The sequence below is a fragment of the Onychomys torridus genome, chromosome 17 (genome assembly GCF_903995425.1).
Source record: "Onychomys torridus chromosome 17, mOncTor1.1, whole genome shotgun sequence".
NCBI classification, from domain to species: Eukaryota; Metazoa; Chordata; class Mammalia; order Rodentia; family Cricetidae; genus Onychomys; species Onychomys torridus.
In genome coordinates, this window is record NC_050459.1 from 16,109,940 (window position 1) to 16,129,406 (window position 19,467).

General features: G+C 40.0%; 2 protein-coding genes across 2 annotated transcripts; one reads left to right on the forward strand and one right to left on the reverse strand.

The window, feature by feature from the left end:
- The first annotated feature begins 1,572 nt into the window (after positions 1-1,572).
- On the forward strand, positions 1,573-2,750 carry LOC118569089 (alpha-defensin 23-like). Its single transcript, XM_036166807.1, has 2 exons — positions 1,573-1,744; positions 2,641-2,750. The coding sequence occupies exons 1-2, from the start codon at positions 1,573-1,575 to the stop codon at positions 2,748-2,750; spliced, it is 282 nt and encodes a 93-aa protein (XP_036022700.1).
- Positions 2,751-13,949: 11,199 nt separating this feature from the next.
- On the reverse strand, positions 13,950-14,788 carry LOC118569165 (neutrophil antibiotic peptide NP-2-like). The gene is made up of 2 exons (XM_036166891.1): positions 14,605-14,788; positions 13,950-14,065 (listed from the first exon to the last, which is right to left on the reverse strand). Exons 1-2 carry the CDS (start codon positions 14,786-14,788, stop codon positions 13,950-13,952), a joined length of 300 nt encoding a protein of 99 aa, XP_036022784.1.
- Between the last annotated feature and the right edge of the window lie 4,679 nt (positions 14,789-19,467).

Here is a 19,467-nt window from a genome sequence, read left to right on the forward strand (position 1 = left end):
ACTTGATTGCAGTGTTTAAAAAGGGCATTTTTCTTAAAGGTCATATTTTAATGGTTTGAGATACTCTGGGATTTCAGTGACATTTCTGTGCAGAACACTTGCAGGAAGAATAGAAATTAAAAACACATTAATATAAATCATTCAAATAAATATGGTGTTCTTTTGGGTATATAAATTAAGTAAGTGCTACTGAGGCTAACTCTGTAAAGATCAGGATGACAGTGAAGGACATGTCTAAAGTAGAAGATATGATTATTGACTGATAAATCTAAGTCTACAAAGGTGTTGAGAGGTCATGTCCCTTTAGGAAATACTATATATATATGTGTGTGTGTGTGTGTGTGTGTATGTGTGTTTGCATGTGTGTGCCCGCATGCACATAACATCATATTCCTTTTTTTGTTGTTGTTTTGTTTTTTTGAGACAGGGTTTCTCTGTGTAGCTTTGCACCTTTCCTTGAACTCACTTGATAGCCCAGGCTGGCCTCAAACTCACAGAGATCCACCTGGCTCTGCCTCCCAAGTGCTGGGATTAAAGGCGTGTGCCACCACTGCACAGCTCAACATTATGTTCTTAAGGCTCGGCTAATTATTGCACAGAACTGTAAATAAAAACATTTTAACAATTGAACAGTATTTATCAACATGTAAATATGAGCTAGGATTTATAATACTGAGACCCCATATGCTGACTGAAATTAGTAGAATGTTCTGTATATTTTGGCGTATAGATATTAAGAGTGAGGGAAAATAGATGAAAACATGTACAGAACAATGTTTATATATGTACAGCAGTGACTTCTTGGAGTAAAAGCACTTTTTGGGTTTGGGATTAAACATACCACTCTCTCTACAATTGGATTGTTGTTTCTCATAGGTAACTTCACATTTTCTAAAGTTAAAAAAATGCAGAATCTGAGACATGAGCCACAGCACATCATTTCATGGCTCCCAAAGTGTGTAGAGGCACCTGCAATGACCTCATGAGATGTGTTCAGGTCACTCTGGCTCCTTCAGAACAACCTGCTCTAGCTTGAGTCTGACCATCTCTGTCCCTTGTCTCCACTAGAGCTCGATTCACCAGGGCCATCTTTCTTTCTCCATAAAGGCCCCAAAGGAAGGAATTCACAGAGTCTTCCTTCATGAGGGTGATAATACTACAGGTATTCAGATCTGGTCCAGGGTCCACACTTTCTGAGAACAGCAGGATCCAACTTCAGAACACAAAAACTCCTTGTTTCACGAGTTTATGAACTTAGAAGTTGCCTGCCTCTTTTCTTTCCTGACCACAGAAAGATAAATACTCAAGCAGATGGGAAACAGGAGAAGATAGTAAGGACCCTTCATCATTATCAGCTGGAAGGGAGGGCAATCATTTAACACAGAGACCAACAGAAGAACATCAAAGGGATCTTGAGGGCAACAGTCTCTCCTAGTTCCCATCTGTGCATGCCCTCTCTAACTACAGGGCGGGTCTCTGCTCCTTCTCATGACTGTCCTATAAATGCAGGCTGGCTGATCTCTCCCCACACACTGGGCTTCTGTTCACTCTTCCTCCAGGTGACTCCCAGCCATGAAGACACTTGTCCTCCTCTCTGCCCTTGTCCTGCTGGTCTACCTGGAGCAGGCTGATTCTCTCCCTGAAGGAACTGAGGAGACTAAAAATGAGGATCAGCCAGGGGTAGAGGACCAGGATGTGTCCATCTCCTTTGGAGGCCCAGAAGGCTCTGCTCTTCAAGATGCAGGTGAATGGTGGTGCCTAGTGTGATAGTGGGTTTGAGTCTGCTGAGAGAGGGTGTTGAAGATGTTCCTTGGAATCCAGTCATGATCTGTGTGGTTCAGGTAGTTATGTCTGTTTATCCCCTATGATTTTAACTGTCTTATTTGTGCGAGTAACAGTGAAAGTTAAAAAAAAATGTAATTGGTTTTCTTCCTTTTTAAGATTTTTGATGTAAAAATTTATCTGTGGAAAACATTTAAAGTATACAACATATTGATTATCTCTTTGTCTATCCAATTGATACTTTTTTTTATAGAAAGAAAACTCTGCTTTCCTTTGAACAATACAGTTAAGAACCAAATATCTGTTGTATGGTATTTTGTTTATGTTCTGACTAATAATGCTTGCCCAGAGATTGGATGTAGCCAATAGTTAACCCTAAGAGCTAGGCAGCGCAGGTCCATGACTTTAAGCCTAGAATTTGGGGGATTCACACTTTTAACTGCGAAGTTGAAACAGGAATATAAGGTAGATAGAGACAGGATCCTCCCCTACTTGGTCTGAGGATTCGAGGTGGTAAATCATTCAAATGTCTTTTGTGGCTTCTGCTCTGCTTCTCTCATTCACAGACAAGCTTCATGTTTCAGAGCACAAACAAAAATATCATACCACATATGCCAGTGTATTAATATGTTGGGTCATGTAGACATAAAAATGTGGATGAGAGTGACATGTGTTTCAAGTGCTGCGTGGAATCAATATATTATTTCCCAGTGTTTTCAGTTGATCATGTGCTGGCTGTGAGGTCTTCAACACAAACAAACCTTCTCTTTACCATGTATTGTGAAACTTTATAGTGTTGTATACTATTGTAGACTGCAGTCTACCTTACTTAATGCCTGATGTCCTCTGTCTCCTTAGCCAGCAGAAGAGTGTTGACTTGCTTCTGTAGAAGATCCTGCAAATTTTTTGAACGTGTCAATGGGATCTGCAGGCAAGGGTCCAAACGCTCCAGATTCTGCTGCCGCTGAGTCCAGAAACAAGATCACCATGTGCTCTGAGACCTTATGATCTGTCATTTCCCTTGTACTTCACCTCAATTGTTTTTCATTCCCTAATAAATTTCATTGCAGAAAACGAATCTTTTTTTTTTATGCTTTCTATGTGGCTTAATCAGGGCTCTTCCAAGCTATGTAGTCCATTCTGCAATGAATACCTTATAAAAGAAGTCTGGGTTACATTTTAGTAGTCATATCAAGAGTAAACAGGAGTTTAGATACAATGTCACATCTTAGTAATTCTGCTCCAGCAACTTCTCCTGTCTGTCTACACTCCTGTCCTTTAGATGGGACTCACCCTCAAAAATGTCCTACATTTCCAGGGTCCATTCTTCAACTGGAAACAATGAGGTTGTTTCCACTTTCTAGCTATTGTGAACACAGCAGCAATGAACATGCCTGAGCCAGTATCTATGGAGTACGATGCTGAGTCCTTTAGGCATTTGCCAAGGAGTGTTTCAGCTGTGCTACATGGAGATTTCCTTATAGTCTTTGAGAAGTCTCCATACTGATTTCTGTAGTTCCTGTTTGCAATCCTACCAGCATTGAATGAGGGTTCTCCTTTCCCTACACTCTCACCCACAACTGTTGTCTGTTGATTTCTTGATCTTAGTCATTCTGACTGGGGTTAGATGAAACCTCTGAGAACATTAAATTTGTATTTCTCTAACTGTTAGGAATGTTGAACACTTTTAAATATACTTATTAACTATTTATTAGTTTTTTTTGAACATTTCTAAAAGCTGTTATCCTGTTGGGAAAATACTTATCTCTCCCCAGTTCTTCCCAGATTACCACCTTCTCTACCTACCCAAGTTTGTGTTCCCCCTTTTTTTTATCCCCCTAGACCATTTTTTTTGCTGCCAATATGTTTTTAGATATGAAGTTTTTCATATAGCAAATTTCCCATGGGATACACTCAAAAAGAGTCATTCCCCCTCTCGAAGTAGCTGATAACTGGCAATTACAACAACTGATAGGAATGGACTTTTGTACTCAACTCCCATCTCCATGGAGGAAACTGCTCTGATTTGGGCTTACACACTACAGGCATAACACCTTGAATGTTCCTGATCTCATTTTAGGTGTTTTTATATCTATTTTTCCCTAGCTCGCTGTTCTGATCCATAGCTCATTTTCAATTGGTTTGTTTTCTTAACATATATATTTTATCTATTTAGTTCTTTGTATATGCTGGATGATAATTCTTATCAGAGGTATAGCTATGCAAAAGATCTTTGCCACACTCTGAACTTCCTCTTTACTGTACTGATTCTTTTTCTTCTTCTACTTCTTCTTGTTCTTGTTCTTGTTCTTCTCCTCCTCCTCCTCCTCCTCCTCCTCCTCCTCCTCCTCCTCCTTCTCCTCCTCCTGCTCCTCCTCCTCCTCTTCCTCCTCCTTCTTCTTTTCTATAGGGAAGGTGATTTGTTTTATAAGGTCCTATAAACTTGTGGAGTAGGATGTTTTCCTAAATCCCCAGTTGTTAGTCCTATATACATGGATATATAAGCAATGTTACATGGACTCTGATATACATGCATGTATGTATTTGTAAGCATTCAAAATTCATTCACATGGATATATATATATATATATATATATATATATATATATATATATTTATAATTAAAGAAGTTGTAATGTATTTGTGATGGGGATGTGGGAGGAGTTGGAAGTTTGAAAGAGAGCCAGATGTAGAGTAGATGCGGTGTTGTTCATGTACGTGGTTCTCAGGAAAATGTTTAAAATGAAACTGAAATTTAAAACACCATATCCCATCTGAGTTCTGTTAGAAACCTCATCAAATTGCGCATGTCTCACAGATACTGTGCCCAATGGACTGTCCTCCAGAAGCCTTAGTATAAGCCCTGTCCACTGTCTTTTCCTCCAGCCTGTGTTTAGTGCAATACTGGCCACCTATGATTCCTGACAACCTGGAAGACATCCTGCCTAGAATCTACAACAAACAGAATTCTGGTCACATAAACAAAATCCCTCATAGTGTAGTGATGAAGATACCCTTTTAATATTAAATACATTTGACTTACCATATTTTCATTTTCCTATTGTTTATACTTTCTTCTCTCCTCTTTCCTATATTGTGGGGTCAGGAACCCTGTACCAGCTATAATCTCCGTGGAAGAGCCAGTTGCTTGATGTGCATGAAGGACCAGATTGAGGTGGAATTTCTGTGTCCTCCCAACCACAGTTTCAGACACTTCACCCACACCCTGCTCTGCACATGTAGGGATTTGATGTGATTCATTTGGGGCTAAAAATAATCAACTTGTGTTAAGTATATATACATTTGGTTTTTTGAGACATGGTTTCTCTGTGTAGCCCAGGCTATCCTGGAACTCACCTTGTAGATTCTGTTGGCCTCAACCTAACAGTCAGCTTGTCTCTGCCTCCCAATTGCTGGGATTGAAGGCATGTGCCACCACCACCACCACCTGGCTAGATATATTTAAAAGTATACTTTCTAAGTTGATAGGCAAAAATTGGTATTCCTTTGAAGTGCTATTTGTATTTTTTGTATGGGTTAATGCTGTATTTGCATGGAGGAATAATTTGCAGATCCTGGTATACTCTTGTTATTGCTCATTTTGCATTTGATTAATATGTAGTGTTAAAAGCTCTTCAATAATTTAACAAATTAGCACTGTTTCCTACGTTTCACAGAATGTTTGAAAGCTTATAATTTTCTCTGGCATTAACTTCATAGTTCATATGTCCTGTATGTGGTTAATATATTGTGCACCCCAATAAACTTATCTGGGGATCAGAGAACAGAACAACCACTATATTAAAATAGGTTTAGGCAGTGGTAGCACATGCCTTTAATCCTAGTATCCCAGAGGAATGGAAACCACACTTTAAACAGCCAAGCATGGCGACACATGCCTTTAATCCCAGGAAGTGATGGCAGGAAGCAGCAAGGTATAAAAAGTGTGATGACCACAAACTAAAGCATTGTTAAGCTTTTAGCTTTTAGCAGCAGTTCAGGTGAGGTCCATTTGGATGAGGACTCAGAGGCTTCCAGTTTGAGGAAATGAGATGAGCTGAGGAATTGGTGAGGTGAGGTAGCTGTGTCTTTTTCTGTTTCTCTAAACTTTCAGCATTCACCCCAATATCTGGCTTCCCGGTTTGTTTTCATTAGTAAGACCTTCTAACAGTTAGAGTGACACCTGTATTATTCCCCCGACTTTTGTAAACTTGTACATTCTTTGTTAGTAATATCCTGGCATAAACACATGCCTTCCAAATCGCATCGCACATCCAGGTCTTTCTCTCCAGCAGCATTTCATGAACGTTGTCATTCTGACATTAAACATCATGTGCATTTGCCCAGCAAGTGCATAGGACATAGGCCTGGAGGTGGCACTGATGAGTCAGGGATGGCAAAGTGACTTTGGTGACACCTTCCTGGGCTGTTCCTGCTTCTTCTCTGCCCTTCTGTGCCACAACCTTCTTTCCATCCTCAGCCAACACATAAGTCTTTTCATGGATGATCCAAAGTTGATCCTGGACTATTACCTCTCATCTTGACCTGACCTATTTGGGTGCTCAGGATGCCAGATTTTCCCTGTGTTTCAAAGACGTTCTTTCTGGTGTTCATGGCATTGTGGAACTCCAAGATGGGCCACAGCTTTTAGTACTTTTTTTTCCTTGCAGTTGACTTGTAGACACAACACCAACATAATTATTAAAATTATTCTTTTGCTACAATATATTCTGATCACAGTATTTCCTCTCAAGTCTCCTCTTATATCCTCCCCACCACTCCAATTTGATGCCTTCTCTCCTCACTTTAGAAAGCAAGCAGACAAAACAAACAAACATACAAGTATAAAGTAAACAAACAAAGGAAAAGCTTCAGATACTCATCACATGTGGAGACACACACATACACAAACAAAACCCATAGCTAAATAAAACAAAAGACAGCATTAGAAACCATAATATAGAAACAAAAGACCAGTAAGTTGTTGTTGTTGTTGTTTTTAAACAAAAAACAAAAGCCCAAACCAAGTAACAGGAGACAAAAATACCTTCATAAATACCTTTGAGTTAATTTACATCAACATTTTTTTAAGGTACAATTTTCTTCACTCAAGTTTCATGGGGCATTTTGATTGTTGGTAGTGCCATGTGATAAATATTGTTTCATGCTTTCAAGTGTGTATACAAAAATCAGGTTCACATCAAACCCCAGAAGAGGGAATTTACACATATACCCTAAGAGGAGTCTGTGAAACCCATAGGAAGGAATTTGTAGAGATATCCTAAGGAGAGGCTATGAGACTGAAAGGAGGGAATTTGCAGATACAACCTAAAGAGAGGCTGTGAAACCCAAAGGAAGGAATTTGCAGAGATATCCTAAGGAGAGGCTATGAGACTGAAAGGAGGGAATTTGTAGATATTCCCTAAAGAGAGGCAGACAGCAGCAATAGCAGCCTCATCTGAGAGTCAATTTCCTATTTCCTTGTCCCTCATTCCACTCTTAAATCAACAAATGGACAAACATCTATTTCCTTTGTTACTGAAAGTATTAACTATTCATTCCCTCAGAATTACAATGCCTGGGAAGAAAAACACACATTTTTTCGTTTTTTGTTTTTTTTGAGATAAGTTTTCCAGGAACTCACTCTGTAGCCCAGGCTGGCCTTGATCTCACAGAGGTCTGCCTGCCTCTGCCTCCTGAGTGCTGGGATTAAAGGTGTGCACCCACCACCTGGCTTAAACATACACATTTTTTTCGGTGTTGTTTTTGAAAGTTGAAGTTATCCAGTCCCTAATTTTATATTTTATAAATATAAAATATTGCATATGTTTATTTCATATTTTAATAAACCACTTATTTGTCATTTATAGCTTTTTCTTTCTCCTTCAAGTGAATCTCTTGCTCAGCACCTCCTGTGAGAAGCAGAGGCTGAATGTCTGTGAGGGGCATAAAGAAATTGGTCTCAAGTAAACTCATCAATCAACTGAGGGCTTCTCATGTGTGGTGTTGGAGTTTTTGTTAGATGGCTTTTGGCTCTTGGAGGGAGAATTGTCAACCCAGATGAGAAAATTTCTTCAAAACTATATGTGCATATTTATAAATAGACTTACAGATTATAGATTCTTGCTTGCTTTTGAGAATCTTTAATAGTATGCTTGCTAATGCTTTCTTAAATGGAGTTAATACAATCTCAAGTCCTAAATGATGTACATTTTCTTGGGGTCTTTTCAATAAAACTCCAATATTTTAGGGAAGAAGGTTGTGGCTTTCCTTAGAAGGAAGTTGACATAACTGTTGAAATGTGTCTGGGAGAGAAATGTCTTTGAGAATATAAAAATGTAAGTGAAGGTAGAGTTGAGAGACAAGAAATACACACACACACACACACACACACACACACACACACACTGATCAGAAGTGCTCTTAAACTTTCCCAACACTTTATTTCTCAAGCTTGTTGTTAATTCTTTATATTTCTAGTATTGGAAGACAGGAGTTTGTTTAATGGAGCTTTTGTTTCATTATAAATTGCTGGGTTGGGTTCCCCAGGAGCTCTGGTTTAGTCTAATAGCAAGTACCCAAGAAAAGTAACCTAGAGAAGTGGCTGCAGTTTATTTATTTCAAATTAATTATTCAAATCATGTCAAAAAGAAAATTAATGACAAGTACAAGGACGTTACCATCTGGTACTTAGTTCTTGAAGATAAATGTGTTGTTGTTGTATCTCTGCTCTTGATGCTCAGTGGCAGCATAGTAGGATAGGTATATGTGTTTTGAACAGGTGCCCCTTATACTTTGAGGACAACATGTCAGGGTTGGCAGGAGCATTGCTGGTTCCTTGATAAACTTAATGATGCAGGTAATATGAGTCCCTGAGTGCTGGGTCACACAGAGTCGATAAGAGAATTTAGAAGTTTCGTGCTGAATCAAATGGGTGTAACATGTGAGTTCCTTAGACCCAGCTGCATTAAAATTCTGTCAACAGAAGTCAATACACACAGTAAGTGTTGGTCACTTGGCATTTGAAACTATGCTCAACAGTCTTTACTTCTTTGTACCCGAGACCTTCCATGCATACATTGAAGATATTATCATTCCAGGCACAGATTCAAAATTCTCCTCTATAAGTAAAATATGCTCTCTTTAGCTAACTTGACCTATTTTGACTCAGAAAGTATTAAGGCCCGTTGTTGTCTTCAGATGTTGAGTTGCAGACAGACCTTAGAACCAAGTCTTCAGAGGAAAAGCATCTCTTAAATTCATTTCTCTCTGGCTTTTCAATCTTCAATTAACTTTCAATTCAAGTAACTTTCAATAGGGAAGTTAAAGTCCAGAGAAGTTAACTAGAAGCTTGCAAGCAATGTGAACCTTTCCAGACCTCATCCATAATCTCTGTCCACTCTTCTCCTTTAATTCCAATCCTCTATCATGTGGATGTGTTCACCAGCTTTTTCTTGAAGAACAGAGCTTTTAAGCCCTCCAAAGGATATGGACATGGTCTGGTCTTCTTCTGATGGCTGTACTGATCAGGGGCTTCCTCAGCTGCTCCCAGGAGAGGCTCAGCCTGGGCTTGGAGGACCAGCAGATGAGTAGTGATAAGGACAGTGTCTTCATGGTTGAGAGTCACCTGGAAAATGGATAAGCAGGAGCCAAGTGTGTGTAGCATGAGGATTCATTCTGTATTTATAGGTCTGTTAGGAGAAAGCTCAGAGAAGGGCTTTGCAGATAGAGAAAGGGAGCATTGATGAGGAAAGGAGGAACTTTCCCCCTCAAAGTCCCCTTGATGTTCCTGTGTTCTCATAGCTTCCAGGACATCTAAAATGTGTTTTAGTGTCTGCTTGCTGAAGAGCACGAAGATAAGAATATCATTATCACTCTTTATTGTCTGAGTATATTTTCTCATTAATATTTGAAGAAGAAAAAACCCCACAAAATTTTCCTTCCCTTCAATATTTTAGAACAGTATGGAAAAAAAGTATTAATTCTTTTTTAAACATCTTGTTGAATTTGGCAAGTGAAGGCATCATTCCTTGGGACTTTCTTTGTGGAGCCCTATAAACATTCTCAAACTTACATATTGTTGTAAGAAACCCAGAGTAGAAAAATATAAATTTGGTCTAGAAATAGGAGCCTGGTTCCAAACCCCTCTAAAGCATTTGTGTATACAGTGGACAGTACAACATGAAAAGATATGTTCAGTCTTTTAAAGGAAATTGTCTTACAGTACACTGTTTTATTTTTAGTATGCATACAAAGTGATGGATCATATTATGGCATTATCACACACACACTGATAACCGACATTCTTCTAGGACACCATGGTCCTTTTAGTAGGGACTGGGGAAATCATTTTAATCAAAAGTTGTCAGAGCACCTAGGTAGTCACAAGTAATAAAATGCAGTTGAATTCTACTTCACACCATGTATAAAAGTCAATTCAGAGAGAAGCAGAGTCTTAGAGCTGACACCTGATATCAAAACTCAGAGAGGGATTCTGGATCTCTAGAACATTTTCACCTTGCAAGGCCCAAACACCACACATGATAATTGACTCTCTCTTCCCCACCATGCCCCAGCCCAGCCCAAGGCAACCACCATCCTGCTTTCTGTTTCCATGGCTTTGACTGATGGATTTGGACAACAATATAAATAGAATGAATAGTTAAAAAAACAACAACAACAACTCAGAGAAGACAGGAGAGTGTTTATGTCTTATGATTGGCATGGAACAAAAGAAACATGTGTTTATTACCAAAATTAGTGTTTTAAGCTTTGAAGGACACTTTCAGGAAAGTCAGTAGAGTGATCACAGCCACTGTGGTGTGCATGTTTGTTCCTTGTGAGACAGGGTCTGACACTTCAGCCCAGTCTGGCATGGGTACTGCTCTTTTCCTGCCTACTTCACCCTGGTGCTGGAGTCAAAGGCCTGTGCCACCAGGCCTAACTTCAGTTGTGCTTGAATGAGACCTGTTTTGAGAAAACACACATACCTGGGTCACAAGGAATCATGACTGAAGCTTCCACACTGGGTTTAGAAGCCCTTCCTCAAAGATCATCATTGACATTACTGCAGAGTCACAACATTTGGAAACTATGGACATTCTTGGACATGTTCCTTTAAATTGCAAGGTTATACATTAATGAAAGTGGGTGACACATTTTGAGGACTAATGAATGTTTCTGGTCCATTCTAAAGGCAATAGATTACAATAGAGAACAATACACATTGCTGTTGATAAATATTTAAGCAGCTGGGGATCAAGGGATTTTATCATTTTTTCATTGCTAATCAAGTAACCATAGTCAGCCATCAAATAGAGGCAACATGTGGTATAAGCAGAAATCCTAGATCAGAGGAACTTCAAAGGTTTCATGGGGAATAATGGAGCTTTGTGTGGTTCCTGTCTACATTTCCATGCCTTTCTCTTACATATATGCAAACACTAAAATATAACCCCATTTTGAAGGATGCATATTTCTCAGATCCGTATTTTATTGACCAAATACAAACAAGATAAGCCTCTCCCACTTTTTCATCAGTTAATAGGCTGAAGAGGAGCCTCTGGGCTGACAGTCACAGATGTCTTATCTCTGATTTGTGTTTGACTCTTCACCTCAGCCTTACACCCACAGCTAAGCCAGTTTAATAGCCAGTCATCTAGGATCATGCACTGAAATGCAGCCTGTTGAGACCCAGGTCTGCCTGTCTATGCTCATCTGCTCCAGTGTCCTTCCACGGAAATGTCTTTCTTCATGAGACAGTGACCAAGAATCCACATTATTCCAGTAATGGAGGACCAGCTTCCATAGAGAAGTGGACAGATGGTATGGCAGTGGCCAGCAGGTGGCACAGCTGTCCCAAAGGCTCTTCTTTTCTCAGAGAGTCTTTAGAGGCCTCTCAGAGCAGTATGCTCCAGTACCAGTCTGCTGAACACTTAACACTACCATCTCAGTTCCAAAACAAACATTCCAAGAAGAGCAAAAGAGACTCCATAAAAGAGGCTGGAATCAATGATTTAAGAGATCTTCTGAGCATCAGTGAGGGTGTGAGTTCACAAAAGCAACCATGACTCCTTGTTATCACTTCAGATTTTGAAAGGCTTGGGAATCTTTTGTATTTTGCTATAGTTAAACTAGTACCTTAAAGTGGCTTAAAAAAAAAGAGAAAAGAATGAGCTTGGGAGCATTTTCACACATCCATGCTTTAATATGTCTGATAAATTTGGTAAATGGTTGTTAAAGATTGGAGGATTGAGGTCTCTGGTTCCCTCTGTAGTTTCATGTTCAGTTCAGGATCTAGTTAACTGCATAGGAGGCATGAGCTAGTATGGGGACTGAGGATACTGTTCTCTGGCACCTGATCCTTCCTTCTGTACCTCTGTGTGTCCTGATAAATCTTATGGAAGTGATATCAGTCACAATTTCTAATAGCTCAGCACAAACTGAGAGGCATAGATAAAGGCATCTTAAGACACCTATACCTAGATATCTTAAGGTATAGATAAGGACCTGAGCACATTGGTTTTATGTTTTTAAAAGCCTGGCCTACCTATATCAAATCCAGCTTTACCAGATGTTGGCAAATAGTTCTGGTGATGAGCACATCTGGGAGGGACTTCCTGCTTTTCTTCCTATTTAGAACCTTTGCTGCTAACCTTTTTAAAAAATCTTTTATTAATTAAATTTATTCATTTATTTTACATCCTGACTGCAGTTTCCCCTCCCTTTTCTCCTCTCATTACCTCTCCTACCTCCCCTCTGCCCACCCTACCCCCAATCCATTCATTACTCCTCTGTTTCTATTCTGAAAGGGACAGGCCTCCCTAAGGTGTTCACAAAGTAGGACATATCGTGTTGAGGTAGGAGTAAGCTACAGCCCTTTTTAAGGCTTGGTAAGGCAACCTAGTATGAGAAATAGGTTCCCAAAAGCCTGCCAAAGTGTCAGGGACAGGCCCCACTTCCATTGCTGGGATTCCCACAAAGAGACTAAGCTCTGCAACTGTCACACATGTATTGAAGGCCTAGATGGGTCCCATGTAGGTTCCTTAGATAGCAGTTCAGTGTTTGTGAGCTCCTATGAGCTCATGTTAGCTGTTTTTGTGATAACCTTATGATAACTTTGACCCCCCCATGGCTCGTACAATTTTTCCTTCCTCTCTTTAACACAATTCTAGGAGCTTGGCCCAGTGCTTCGCTGTGGATCTTTGCATCTGCTTCCTTCAGTTACTGGACTAAACCTCTCTGATGACAATTCAAGTTGTTACCAATCTGATTACAGGAGATGCCAGTTCAGACTACCTATCCACTATTGCTAGGACACTTAGCTGGGGTCATCCTGCTAGATTTGTGGGAATTTCCCTTGCACCAATTTTCTACCTGGCCCCAAAATGCATCCCATTCCCTAAAGATAACTCTTTCATTACTCTCTCCTTCTATCCTGTCCATGATCCCTCGTGTTCCCATCCCCACCTGCCCCAGTTTTACCCAGGAGATCTCTTCAATTTCTGCTTCCCAGGGAAATTCATGAATCCCTCTTTGAACCCTTCTTGTTACCGAGCCTCTCTGGGGCTGTGGATTGTAGCATGTGCTAACCTTTGTTAATGCTATTTACAGTTATGTCTGTGGAGCTGATACAAATCTAGGGCTTTATGGGCAGATAAATGATGTTGGCATGTTCAGTTAAATCCTAACATTGAGAATGAGGATGTAGTCTCCTTTGGGAAGTTAGGTCATTGAGACTTTGGAAATATGAAGATAGTTGTGTTGTTTTCAACCTCCCACATTGCCAATGGCTTTGAGAGTTGTTCTAATCTAAATGAGTCAGAGTTATGAGATGAGAGATTAGAATAATTATAACAGCATTGACCTTTTTTCTTATATACCAGAAGCCTGTGTGACAGCCTTGATATTCCTCTACACCAGGGCCAGGAACTTCTTTATAGCATTCTGGTATTCCATTCTCAGAGTCCTGCTTGGAGAAACCAGACACACACACACACACACACACACACACACACACACACACACACATACACACACGGAACTTGCTGCAAGGACTTTATTTAGATATAAAGGAGGAAGAAATTCAAGGACACACAGCAGGGGACAAGTAGTATCCTCCAGGCTCTCAACTCATATGACAAACCTATTCTTCTTGTTCTTAGTGATCATCTGGAGCAGCAGAGTCGGTAGATGACATTCTGGTACCTGCAGAACCCAATGAGGCGTTCTCTAAATCCACAGCCTCTTAATCTGCAATAGCAGGTCAAGCCTGACCTCACATCTGGGGAGACAAGGACCACAAGAAGCACTCAGTGCCGGGGTCAGCAGGGTGAATGTGATCATGGGCACAATATGTGCTAGGTAAAGTGGGTCCCCCACATTCACCATTACTGACGGCAGCCTGACCAGTCATAATCAATATGAATAAATATACACATTAAACATTCGTAGTTTTGTTTTCTTCTCTTGTGCTGCTACCATCACACATTTTTTGTGCATCCTACCATTACATAAATATCTAAACACATGCCTCCAGTTACTAAAGTGTAATATGCACAATAAGATATTCTCCTCATGACCAAGTCTAGCCATTTAGATCTAGAAAAAAACTAGTTACTAATCTCTTTATGTATTAAACCCAGTGATAGTCACAAGCATATCTTGGAACAAAAATCTTTGCAGAAAGAAATGGATTTATTTGGCTCCTGCTGTTGAATGATAAAAATAAAGAAGTAATTAAGTCACCTAGGTGACCTGATCTCAGAGCTGATCTCCATCCCTTCTCTTTGCTCCTATCTCTACCAGACTGAAATCTCTCACCTGCCTCTTGAAGAGCACTGCTTTCATCCCCTCCAAAGGATATGGACATATCCCCTCCAAAGGATATGGACATATCCTCTCCCAGCTGCTCCTGGTCTAGAACCTCCTCAGCTCTTTCTTGGAGAGGTTCTGCCTTAGTCTGGAGGGCCATCAGAAGGGCAATGAATAGAGTGAGTGTCCTCATGGCCTTGGGTTTCCTAGGGGATGAAAAAAATCAGGAATCAAGTGTGTGTGTGGAGTATGTGAACAGAATGGTCCAAGACAGGCCCTGAAGTTGGACAGAATTGATAAGGTGAAGGATTTGTCTTTACGGTCCTCTTGATACTCTTGTTCTCACAGCTTCCATCACAAAATGTCTTCATCTGGATGTTTGGTGACTGCCTTTGGTTAAACTAGTGAGGATGGGGAGGACTCTGCTATTGTTTCCTGCTACCACTTTGATTTTGTACTTACCATTTGAATGAGAGCTTACTTTTTAAAGTTAAAATGGAATAAGCAGCACTCATGCATTGAGTTCAAGAAAACAATGCCTCTAAAATCTCTGAAGATGGATTCTGATGCCTTCTGTTGTCAACTCTGGGCTCAGACCTGGATCCTGATGATGCCTGTTTGTCAAGGCTTGTTAGGGTTAGATCTGTTACAGCACATGTGATGACCATTTTGACCTTATCACACTATGGATGAAATGATTTCCTGTGATTCTGAGTAAACCATGAAATCTAAGAAAGAGAACTGTTTATTCTTTCCACCTCTCTCCAAGTATGAGTGACAATTAAGATTATCAGAATTAAACCATACAACCCAATGATTTCATGCACAATTGGAACTTGATCTCAAACAAAATTATTCAAAGACCTGGGCATATGATTTGAGAGCATTAAACTACTTAGAAGAAAATTCAGACCTGGATCTGAACAGTGATTTTTTTTTTTTTTTTTTTTTTTTTTTTGCATGACACCAAATGTTCTGAGAACAAAGCAAAGATGGGCAAGTGAGATTGCACTGGACTCTACAGCTTCTCCATAGGAGAAGAAATAGGCATCATCTTGAAATGTCAACTAGAACATGGTGGGAAAGGTTGGCAAAGCATACACCTGATAAGAAATATTATCCGTATATAGTCAATGTGTGCAACTCAGAAGCCAAAACCAAGTTCAACACTAAATAGTATGTGACCCAAAGAGATATTTCTTAAAATAGAAACACATTTCTAGATGATATTATTCTCCCTACCTAAAGGATAAATAAGACATCTGTTTTTTGAAAAAAGCATTGTGAATTTCCCCTTACCCAGTGACTATTGTCCTTGGAAGCCACTAGAGGCCCACACAGAAGAGCCCTACAGGTGTGTCTGCACATGTAGGCTCTTCCAGAGTGCCCTTGCCATTATGGAGTCAGTTGTAGCCAGGCCTCAGTGACATATCCTTCCTTTGAAAATAAAGGGACTTTCATTACTTACAGGTCCTTGGGCTGTGTGGAAAGCAGAGCAGGAGACAGCACTCCTCTGTCCAGATCTTGGGATGCAACAGCAGTTGTAGCCTTGCAGGACAGACTTGCCCTTTTTAATGGTCACTTGTGATGTCCTAATATTTTGTGGCTAATTTCTATTGGGTACTTCCAATACCTGTGGTGCAAGGACAGTTAGGCAATTTGGAAAAGCTGGGGCAAGCCAGGGGTTCCAAGAAGGAACTTGTATCTATGATGTCCAGGCCTAGACAACACTTGTTTGCCCATCTCTGCTTACACAGTGGAGCCTGTGCTGAATAGGCCTGTGCCTGAGGCTTAATCACTGATGTCAGAAAGTATGAAAGAGCACAAAGGAAACATGTGGCTTACAAATCTGCTTTAGACCTAGTGAAGATGACTAAAATAAATACTCAATGAATATACAGAGAAGGATTTTAAAGTGAGTTCTCAGTGAATCTCCCTAGGACCTATGTTAAAAACCATGAGAGCTAGTTAAGCCATTCAGTGGAATAGGGATGAGACTGTACATTAGTTCTGCTGTGTGGCTGTACAATCTCTAGTGGAGTCTCTCACATGATTGATATGTATGCATTATGCCATTCTCTGGAGGGACCAGATGCAACCTTTCTTGGCCACTAGCTAAGGATAAACAGTCATCTACAGCAACATGGGCAAACTAGTCATGAGATGGTTATTTGACACATAATGGCTTCTGGAGGTCCCAGAGGCTGGACATAATAGCAGAGAGATTGGTAGTAGATGGTCTTGACAAGTGATGTGTGTTCAGAGGCATTATACCTAAACCAATACTGGTCATCTCTAAGGACTGTGTTAGACCAAGCATGGACATTGCATGCTGGAGATGCACCAGCTTTTCCTGTATGCACCATACAGTCCCTAGGATGGAAAACAGTGCTTTAAGATGACTTCAAATCCTATGACACTTTCTGTCAGAATGCAGACTTTTCCAAACTCCTCTTGAGCATATATGGTGATTTCTTGACCAATAGCAAAATCTCACACATGTCAGCATACTGTATTTTTGTTTCTAAGACTTGAAATATTAATATTTTAACTTTCTTTTTACTGGATGATGTTGTGGTCTGAATGCTTAATTCTTATTAAAATTACTGTGTGGAAATCTTCCTTGTAAAGTTTATGAAATTTGAGTGTGGTCTTCTGTCAGAGGATAGGGTTAAAAGGGAAATACCCCTATGTATGAGGTAGTTCTTTTGTAAAAGAAGCTGAGGGGACCTCCGTGTCCCTTTTACAAGTTGGGGTTATTTCCTGAAAATGTCATTTATCAACCAGGAAATGGGCCATCACCACAGAGTAAATCTTTTGACACTTTCATCTTAGACTTCCTAGCCTCCATAACTGCAGGAAATTGGTACCATCTGCTGTGTATAATACAGTTATCAGTGATCTGATACACAGTGTTGTTATTTACCAGTCAAAATGGACTAAGGCAGATGTTCATGCTGGAACCCATCTGCCATACTTTGAGGAACTCCATGTCTTGTGGAGGAGACCAGAGGGGAAGAACCTAGGCCTCTTACAGTGTTAGATCAGAAATACTTACTGCCAGGTTGCTCATGAAAAAATGATTTGATTTATAATGTTTACAATATCCATCATTAAAACCCACTCACTTCACACAGGCACAACTGTCTAATGATTCCCCTGCTCCTGAGCCAGTATGGATAGTTGTGGTCTGCACATCTCATCTCAGCTCCCAGCCCTGCTAAGCTTCCTCCTGACATCAGTACCACTTGCCTACCATGCTGCACAGTTCTTCTGCAGTAAACTCTACAAATCCTAGAGAACCACTCCTTTTTTTGCTCATGGTGTTGACCAATGTCCAAGTGGTAAATTCAAGTTAGAACACGTGCAGGTGTTGGATGGAATCCATTTCTTATTGTAATGGATTCTTACACAGAAGTAGGAGAGCAGAGTGTGCTCAGGTACACAGTGATTGAACCTGTGACTTGTGTAAATTATTTTAAACATAAAATTTTGCTTTGTTAATGTATTTATGAAGTGGGACTTCATCTTTTCTCTTAATTTCTCAAGAACAACTCAGAACACATAATAAATAAATGGCATCAAGTTCTGTACTCATTGGGATGTTTTAGTGAACAAGTTCTTATTCATTTTTCATCTAAATTTCTGCAATGTGGATGCAGGGTTAGTGTATAACCAAAGTCTGGTTCAGGTCTCTGCCCTGGGGGAGAGAGTTAGTGGGAGGTATATGGTCTTGGCGATTGCTAGGCCATGAGGGAGACCAGAAAGTTGTTGTTGTTTTTTTTAAGTAGGAAATTAAGCCAGTAAGGTTTCATTGATCTGCCCTTCATTCACTCTGCCATCATATCAGAGTCATCAGAAAAAATGAAGAGAATGACAGGCCAAGACAGCATTTTTATTCCTTGAACCAACCAGTTTCTCTAGGCAGGATTCCTCCTTACAGTTCTCAAGAGTTTCAGTGAAAATGCTGCCTCACACTGAGGTGGTTCCTTAATGTTGAATCCAAGACTCCAGTTAATACACATGGGAAACACGACGAAACCTAATGCAAAACATTCAACATGAAAGAGCTTGTTACAATTGTTGTAGGTGTAGATTGGGCATCAGAGTTCGCAGGTCATCCTAAAACACATTTACCGAGGCTAATTATCAAGGAACCTGGGGTCGCTCACATCAGAAGACTTGAAGGCAGTGGGGTAGGTTATAAACCAGGCATTGTAGATTGACACTCAAATGAAGGTGTATCTAGGCAATGGCAAATATGTGGGCATGAGCTCATTGGCTAGAGGGTTGAAGAGAGTGAGGAGAGGGTCACTGTCACCTAGGGTGTCCAAGTTTCAAGTTGTTGGGAAGGTGAATATCCAGGCCACATTAGACTGGAGAATCTTCTTCTATAACCTATACATTTCTGAAATGATCTATGGAGCTTTGAGTGGCAAAGGAAAGTTCTCAAAGCACAGAAAAATATAGTTTCTCAATCCTTTATATTCTGTTTCTGGTTGTAGAAAGAGTTCAGGAAATCAAACTTTCAAATGGAAATGAAAACAAACGGGACAGATATCTTTGTGTATTATAGCTCTGTACATTGTACATTATTGCCAAGAGATGGCATTGACCTCTATGTTCAGTGGGAGAGTGGGTAAAGAAAATGTGTGTGTGTGTGTGTGTGTGTGTGTGTGTGTGTGTGTGTGTGTGTGTGTGCTCACTGAACACTCTTCAACCAAAAAAGATGGAATTTTCAATAAATAAGATGATCCTGGAAGACACTTAATGTGTTAAATGCAGTTGCACAAATATAAGGACAACATTTTCTCACATATACAAGATAAAAATCAGCATAATGGAATGTGGGATAGAATACTTCCTATTGGA